We start from the raw sequence: 9641 nt of genomic DNA on the forward strand, positions 1-9641 counted from the left end.
TATTCTTGGTACTTTTCAGCAATCATATGTCATGTATCATTGTCTAAGACTTAGTTTTAACGATTCCATCACCTGAACAAACCACCCAATTTGTAAGTTAATTGGTGTCCCACGCATGTGAAATTACTACGTGGTCTGATATAATCATCCATATCTATTGCTTGTAAAATCTTGCTAGATTATTTCATATTCATACTACAAAGGAATGCTTTGGATATTAAAGATTATTATAGCAACAGTTCAGGTGTTGAACAGATTCAATCATGCATGCTGGGATTTAAGGACAGCCAACAAAAAATCTATACAGTAGTTGCCAATTGACTCATAACCTAATTTTTTCCATATTATACGAGAATATTGTAACACCAGGCCAGTATCATATTAATTGTGGGGGTCAATAACTGCTTGATAGGAAAATGTGGTACATCTACGGTATCTATATAGCATTTTCATACCAAAATGTACTGACTTTAATGTAGGGGGAACACACAGTTTGATCATAGCAGGCTTAGTAGCTTTATATGATTTCACATAAATGTATTATAAACTCTTGCCGTTAATTAATCTACACATACCCATAAATTTCTATAGGTGTAAGCATCACACATTCTTGGAAGGAGCTATTCAAGAGCAGGGAGATTTTTTTAGGAATTCTCCTACGTATTCAATAACATAATCCTGCATGTTATGATTCAGTACCTATACAACCTATATGTGGTGATGCAGTGAGTCAAATGCAGCACCATTACTCCACTACATATATAGCCTGATGTATGTTTAAAATTAGTACACTTCAGAATACAGAATGTAACTTTTGAATAGTACACTAAGGGTTGCTATAACTACAAATACTAGTACAGAACTTTGAATAAATGAGTGATTTCCACTACTCAAACATATAGCAACTATTGTTACACAAAGAGGTCTGTGTATGGAGTACTTGTTTCAGTTCCACTCATAATTCCAGACAGGTCCACAAGTAGTGGATTCATCATCATTATACTGTGTCCACATACACTTCTTGGCATGTACCTGAAGAGCTTCCATCAATTCAATAGAGTGGTGTATCTTATTTGGCTCTCCATTAAATGCTTTGTGTAGAACACGCAAGAAGCTACGATACGTACGATGAAATGCTCTAGCTTCAGTATGACAAGAAGTACCAGGATTAATACTTTCACCATCCGGATTATCCCTCATAGGATACACACCGTCTGAGTTCAATTCAATAGGAGCACCAGCATAGGCATAGCCTCCTTGATCTGTTGCAACCAGTCGTTTCTGACAAACAATTTCTTCAAAGCGATAAAAGTGACCATATTGACCTGTCTCAACCTGGTTAGGATTGAGGGGACCCACTCCCTCACTTTGTTCTATTATTTGAGCTATTCCACTTAAAGCTGACTCCACATCTGTGACAATATATACAGTACCTATGCTACTTGGCTCCGTCCAAGGCCAGTGAACTTGACGACTTGCAATGCTTGCATCAAATATATCTTCACCAAGAATGTTGATGCAAACTGCTACCTCTTTGTACAACTGGCCTATGGTAAAGAGTGTGAATTCTGGGAATGATTTGTCAACATATGTTAATGATGGAGTTTCTATGGCAATCATTATGTCATAGACGTGCTGTAAGTTAAAGTTTTCTAAGTTGATGTCAAGTCCCGGTAACACTCCACCAGGAAGACCTCCAGTTGAAGGGTAAGATGGCACATGGTTTGGATCATCAACAATCACTTCTCCACCAACTGCAATGAGAATATTTGCTGCCTGAACAAAATGTAACATCTCTTGCATTGCTATTTCTCTAATGGCTTGGTAGGCTTCAGTGTTACAATTCTCAACAATGGAGTACATGGAAGATAGGTAGAGCGGAAGAGTAAAAAACTCAAGTAGTATTGCTGTTGCCAATTGACTTCGTAATGTTATAATATTACAAACAGGTGAATATCCATAACTTTCCAATAAATCGGCAACTTCATTATTTTCTTTAAAAGCTTCTAAGCCAAACAGTGCTCTAGGTGGATGACGAGCAAATTCTTTTACTTGAGCATAAGTTGGGTCACTTCCAAAAGCCTTTTGAAAATGTTCATCTTGCTTTTGTGGATCAGTGTTAAATGGTATATTCTTTAATAAACACCTTGGTGCATTGACTGAAGAACTACCTTTTTTCTTTCTATTAGGAGGCAGAGAGGAGGTATCACAAATTGGGGCTTCGTCAATGCTTTGTTTACTTTCAACAGAGCTGTATAGAGGATCATCTAACCATGTCAATATCATCTGTCTTTTAGTAGGTGAAAGATCTCTGGTTGTAGGCATGTAGTTGGGATCACTAGTTGGTTTTAATAACACTTTCTTGAGCAATCCAATATTATGAGGCAGTATAACTTCTGTATAGTTGCTCATATCTAAGATGGTCCTCATGATGTAGTGAAGCCTATGCAACTGTTCAAAGATTGGTTTAACATGATCCACCCACGTGTAAGGTGCTTCATATGCAGGAGTAGAAAATGCAAGTATTGAGATCAGGCCTTTGAAAATGTAATAATCATCTTCTGGAAGAGTACATTCCTCTCCAACGCAGTAGTAGAAATTGTATAGCTGGCCATCAATGGGTAAAACAGTGATGGGAACATCTTCTGTGGATGGGGCAGTTGGATGATATTTCCTTCTAAAAGGAGTAAATTTACCCAGTAGTTCTGCTTTTTGAGTTTCTATATGATCAGGGCAAGGATCATTTTCATAACTTCTTACCATGGGAATTGGATTATTGACTGCAAATGTGAAAGTTACTTTCCCGTTGTCCTCTGTTGTTTTAGTTGACACAGTAGGTAACACAGCTCCAGTTGGGAGTACAATTTGACCTTGTTGATTAGGACTGTCTATCATCGTTACCTTTGCATTACTAACCGGCTGACCAAACCGTGTAACAATCAGAGTAAAATCACTAGTGCTTATTGCATTATTTTCACTACCACTGGAATATTCTAATCTATCCATATAGTAGTCCATGGGACGGACAAAATATTCCATTTCTGATAACAGCAAAGACACTGTTTCATCACTTTGCATTGAAGGGAAGGTTGCTTTAACTGGATAGTTGTTTCCACTAGTAGCATCTCCGGAATCAATAAAAACTACAAGCTTTGCATTTGCAAGTTTACTAGCTACATCAGTAGCAAGGCTTTGTTCAATAATTCCTGAATGTTTCCACATAGTGCTGTTAGCATCGGCATAAGGAATAGGTTCCCCAAATGGTTGCACTACACCATCCACAAGGACACCAAAATACAGGCTTCCAATATCTAATGGGTTTCCACTGTGATGCATGGGTAGAGCATTTCCAAGATCAGCTACCAAAACATTTCGGGTGGAGTCAACTTTGAATGGTGCACCATAACTCCATGGTTTCTCATTATCTTCATCAAATCCATGACACGGATGACCTTCTGGAAAGTTGAATGGTCCAACATCTTTATAATCCATCTTTCTTTCTCCACCAACATTTAAAGGTTCATTGGCCATGGCTACACCAATAGTACCAAGAACTCGACCAACAAAAACATCAACTTTGCAAACATCTATAGTAATGGACACAGATAGGTCACCCGTAGTACCCTGACGTCTAGTAGCTTCTTTAAGGTCTTTGATGGCATCAGATTGAGACCACAACAGATCAGTGATTCTTGTAGTGCTCTGTGCACCTAATTTGCTACTACCTAACAATGTGATGTCATTGGTACACTTCATTTTATGCCACACATCATGAACAATCACTGATGTTGACCACTTTCCCAAAAACAAATCTTCCCCATTATGTTTCAAGCCAAATTCCAGTCCGTATAACGACGAAACTTGAAAGTCAACATCAATATCAACAATTTTTCCAAATGAATGATTATTGTTACTGAAAATTTCTGATCCTAATAATGGACTATCAAGAATTTCTTCTCCATTTTCACCAATTACAGCTGTGACAACTGTATCAACAAACTCCCATTCATTGGTACCTTGATAGTTCCACTCGTCATCTTCATTTAATGGTTTATCTGGATGAAAGTTGCAAGGATTGTTATTACGACTGTTGACATCAGCTCTGAATGTGCCAGCAAAATGAATGCGTGGAAGATCCAAGTATGATCCGTGAACTTTGCTAAAGAACATCATACTTGATAACAGAAATGCAATTTTCATGACAAAGGTTTTCTTTATTCCACTAAAGAGACCAAATAATGCCAGGATTAGATATGAATCCATACTCAATTAGTTGCACAATTATTTGCAAATAGATCACCTGAATGAAGATAAATCTCATTAAATCATTCACAAATATGGTCCACAGTTGTTTTAATGATATTGCTACTAACACTTAAATTAATAGAACACACTTTTACAGTAAAATACTCTAATTGAACAATCACATTTGTGACCTGGATCATTTCAAGTTTTTTGATTTTGGTAAGACCATACCTATTTGAAAAGTTGCTGTTCGGATTTATTTTAAAACAAAATGGGTTGGTAGGTAGGCAAAAAAACAAACAAACAAACAAAAAAACCAGCTAGCTAACTAGTTTTAGATATGTTTATGATTTCTGGTTACAAGCCATAAACTATTTCAAAATAGATCACTCTTTTATTATTTTAAGTAGATCAGTAAATCACATCAAAGAAATGTTTAGCTGCATGCAGACCTTATTATAAATGGATAAACATAGCTAGAAGTTCAATGAGCATTGATGTATTGGTATTAGCTATCATAGATTTTCTTAGCTAGGGTTCAACATGCTGGTTTTAAGTGATCTACGCCTAGCATTTACAGTATGATAGTACTGTATAGTAGGGACCACAAAGGAGTAGGTGTGGTCCATGGGATAACATGACCCAAAAATTAGCCTCAATTTCCCCTAATGACAATCAGGCAGTAATGGTTAGGTAAAACTAAGCCCAAACAAGCTTTCAGATTGACCCAAAGTGCTTTCAACAAGTTGCTACAGAATTTAAAAAGTTTTTATTTAGTGGAATTTTCTACTGACTGATTGAGTAACTGACTGACTGATGTCTTCAGACAAGCATAATTCGATAATGGCTAAGACTACGGGCTTGATTTTTTCACTGTTCGACGTTGCTTCGGCTCGACAGGTTCCATTTGGGATACAGCAATACACATACAGTGCATTCTTCATGGATTTACCAGTGTCCTCCTTTGTGTCCCATTCATCTTTGCTGACAGCGAAAAGTGCCAATTTGGCGGTAGCACATGATGGCTTCCCTTTGTAATGGAAATCGTCCATATTTTTCATAGTAGCTATTTTGATTGCATGAGGTGCTTTCAAACAGTTCTTGATTCATACTGCTGTGTAATGGGTTGAACATAGCCGACAAAGAAGTGTAATGGACACTTCATTCTCAGACAATAATTGATTTAACTGGGGCTTGTAGCACCATTTCTTTCTTTGGGTATGCATGGATTGTAGAGGTGCTTTTTGAACAGTTCTTGATTCAAAATGTTGCATAACGTGTTGAACATAGCTGACAACAAAGCATAATGGATACTTCACTTTTTAGATGATAATTGGGGTGCACGGTGCCATTTCAGATGCGGTATACATGGGTTCACCAGTCATAATAATTATTTACAAAAAAAGTTAACAAGAAGTACATAGAAAAAATTGGAATTTTCAACTAGAGTAGGGACCATAGCACATCGATAAAAAGTACTGAAACAAGCTGGAGTAGTACACAATATTAAATCACAGTAAAACAATAAGACATGTTATATCCCTACTGTGCTCAAGATACCATAATGAAAATGCACAGTAGAGATATGTTGTTTCTTTGCTTCAATTGGCTAAATCAATCTTCTTAGGTCTACCAACAGACAATTTTTACAGCGAGTTAAGGCCCTAATGAGTTACAGGGGTGTAGCCAGGATTTTTTGAAGAGGGGTTCCAACATCAGTTTTGAGTTACCAGAAGCAGGGGTCTGGGGACTGCACCCCAGCCACTGAGAGACTTTCAATAATTTAATGAATCAAAACTCAACAATTTGCTATATTTTATGCAAAAAGTACATTAATTATAATGCATATAAGTACCCTTGCAGGGGCGGATCCAGGACCTGGCAAGGGGAGGGGAGGGGCACAAACAGGCCAAGTTGTGGGTGGTTGGGGAGAGCCAGCTGCAGATTCTCTTGTTAGCTAGTTGCTGCATTTTGAAGCAGCAAATAATGCACTTCTTAGTAGTATCTCACTGTTGATTTTTACCATTTTGGCCTTTGCAGATAGTTGGGAAATCTTTAGAAGGCTCTGAATGTCTTAAACAACAGCAACACAATAATTATTTTAGAGGCACTTAGTACACACAAAGGTGCAGGATGACAATTTCATAGCTAGTTTGACTTTGGTTCTCTTCAGGTTCAGGTGAATTTGTAATAAATGCTTATAATAAAATGTGCATATGTTCGTGAGTTACATAAGCTGATCTTGGCCTGACATAAAGTTTAGTATTTTAATCAGAAGTATGGCTCCTCCACAAGATGGGGGAGGAGGGGCATTCGGCCCAAATGCTCATAGGATGAAGCTAGTCCTAGATAAAGCTAAGCTACCTAGTGGAAACAGACAGCCACTGGTATAGGAATCATGAATTCACTGATACAAATGGAATGACTTACAATCAAAACATTATACGTAACTACAAAATATCCATAGTGTGGATTCATTTTGCATTCCTAAGTGATAAATTACTGGAGATTTATCGCTCAGTTTTTGCTTTTGTTAGAATGTCTGGAAAACTTCACTAATGAAGTTCCTTAGCATTATAATAGTGGATATTTACAGGTATGTTCTATTAGAGTATACATGACTGCTCTATTAGAGTATATACGTGACTGCTCTATTAGAGTATATACGTGACTGCTCTATTAGAGTATATAGATCTTTTAACAAGTTTTCAAGAGGGCTCATGTTACCTCTGTAAATCCTTCCCTGAGAAATGAATGCAACCTTTATCAATTGCTGTGCTGTGCCATAAACTATTACTCACTCATTTTGTCCTGCCACACTAAATGGTGTGTTTGGGTCCTGCTGTAAACTCAGAAGTCTAAATTTTTCAGGTGGGGGGAGTTCCTGAACCTCTGGGAACCCCCTTCCCTATGCTCCTGAGTTACACTTGTTGACACTATATTGCTGCATCATGCGTGATTATTAGCTAGACAATTAGGTGTCACCTCCCACCCACACTGCGAATAGATACCCAAGGTAGCTACAGTGCATGGGTAGTAGTGTCCAGAATTTGATGCTGTCCGTTATTGTGTGGTGTCCGGAATTTAAAAACACACTCTAAATAGTTAAACGTTTCAAACAGGTATGGCCTAAGGATCCCAAATAGTAATCTAGTAGTACTGGTAGCAACACAAACTGCTCAGTTATAGCTTAACTTATTATATCATTGTGCATTAACCTATGTTGCGATTCCAGGAGAATTTTAAAATTAATGGAAATAGTTTTTATTAGCATAGACTTGTGCAGTACTCCCTAAGGATCTCGTAAACACTTAGTTTTTAAAAATCCATCATAGGATGCTGGAGTTATAAGCAATTTTTGTCGTTTAAAATAGGCAAAATTTTCTCCATATCTTTCCATTGAAAAGGTCCCAAAATGGCACAATTGAACAAATGCTTATAACTGAGCTTTGCAATAACATTTTGAACTTCTGTTTTCTGTTATAAACACCTTAATAAGTGGGCCACACTGTAACCTCACTTGTAAGACCCTCTGAATAAAGGTCACCTCCATAGAAAGCCATTAAATAGTTGCATGCATTTAGCATCTTGTGGAACAGCATACACATGATGAAGTGCAACCACTCTGTACCAGTCACCTCCACTCAATAATACCACGTGCATACAAAGCAAGGAGTTGTACTGTTGATTTATAGCTGCTTGTATGATTGTTTTTCTCTTAATGTACAGCTCCTTGACAGTTGCCAAAATGGTGCATCACTAAGAGATGAGCTATTTGTGGTGCAAATTTGTTGACTTTTAGCACGGTAATATTGAAAACTACATGAACAAAAATGTTCACCTTGGTGTAACTAACATGTGCTGGGTCGTTTCTTGCAAAGAGAACATAATATTGTGGTGACTATATTACAAAATAATCCTATAATTGGCATAAAACTCCACACAAACATATTTGTAGCAGAAAACTAACTGCACCATCGTATTCCTTGCCCCCAGAAACCCTAGAAACGATCCAACTGTTTGATCAATCACTCGTATGGCAGCGAATTGATTGTGCCAACTCTCCTATGGAAGATTCACGGAGAAAATTTTACGCAAAATTTACGGAATTCCGGAATTGCTACAGCTATGAGATACTTACAGACTGCTATGCAGCTTCTTTTCTGTGTCTACACGATGGGTCTTTCGATGGATTGGCCTCTGGTCGGCTGGTTTCAGTGGAATCCCAAAACAGAATCTGGAATCTCTGATTAAAATGTCAAATCAGATTATTTCCGTATATTTCTTGTAAATTGTTACCTCGTGTGTTGTGTTGCATGTCTCGGAACGTTTTGTACGTTCAAATTAGTCTGGAAGCCAACCGAGTGCTTAAAGTGTTAATATATTATGTGTAGCCAGCTATGTAAATATAGACGGGTTTAATTTCGAGGCGTGACACCCCATAACGTAATTTGCGAAATCCGGACGCCATTTTTTGGGGGCAAGAAGTGCCGGATATGCGAGCCACGGCGTAGTAAGATATGCTCATCTCCCAGACACTTCTCAAGGATATTTTACGATCACAGATTATACACTGGATGCTTACAAGGTGATAATACGGCAATGAGCGCGTTAAGAAGATACGGCTACGTACTGGTAAAGTAGATAATAACAACAACATTTCCCTACTTAGGTGGCCTCCCCAAAGTTGGCTCCGAGCGTGGCGCTTGGCCGGAATCTGGGTGGCCTGCGGATCAAGTCACGATGGGGTTGCCTTTTTTTCAGCCATTCTAGGTATTTGTCCCGTTTCACTTTAGGATATTTAGCTCAAAGATTTTCGCTTAGGCTCCTAGGCTATGGGTAAACACTCGAACAGGCTCTGCCTTCTGTGTACACCCTCCAGTGCCTAACTGGCAAAGTAGATAATAACAAAATAATAACATAACTACTCAGTAGGACCGGGATGACGAGACTAGCCGGGTCTAGATGCACTAGGACGCTTCATAGCACACAGCTTAGTTGTTGCACGTACCTTTAGAGTATAGAAACTTTTGTACTTATTTGGTTATGTATATAGCTACAGCTAGATGTTGTACTGAGATCATGCATTATGCCATTTTCATTGTTGTAACTGGCCATGCACACACCCGACTTTATTACATCCTGTGAACCTTATATCACTCACCGGCCTTTTGTATATAGTATACTATCTTGTATACTGTAGTTGATGTACCAGATTGTTCTTAGAGTTGTGAATTACTGAAATAAATATAAGTAACTTGCTACAAAGCTATAAGTGAGCTATATAGCTATACACTGGTGCCAACCCAGTGTATAGTACCAGAGGTCATAATATGAGATTTATGCAACCAATGACATGGATTGATTCTTATATGTACTCCTTTTTCCCTTTGGCA

The 9641-nt window shown here is 38.0% G+C and overlaps 1 protein-coding gene across 1 annotated transcript; it reads right to left on the bottom strand.

Moving 5' to 3' along the window:
• Nucleotides 1–759: 759 nt before the first annotated feature.
• Nucleotides 760–4263, bottom strand: LOC136259309 (uncharacterized). Its single transcript, XM_066052801.1, has one exon. It carries the CDS (start codon nt 4261–4263, stop codon nt 946–948), a length of 3318 nt encoding a protein of 1105 aa, XP_065908873.1. The 3' UTR covers nt 760–945.
• Between the last annotated feature and the right edge of the window lie 5378 nt (nt 4264–9641).

This window comes from Dysidea avara, chromosome 6 (genome assembly GCF_963678975.1).
Source record: "Dysidea avara chromosome 6, odDysAvar1.4, whole genome shotgun sequence".
Classification (NCBI taxonomy): Eukaryota; Metazoa; Porifera; class Demospongiae; order Dictyoceratida; family Dysideidae; genus Dysidea; species Dysidea avara.

Bases quoted from the DNA above. Each gene is read 5' to 3' on its own strand.
- LOC136259309 (XM_066052801.1), bottom strand. From the start codon at position 4,263: ATGGATTCATATCTAATCCTGGCATTATTTGGTCTCTTTAGTGGAATA.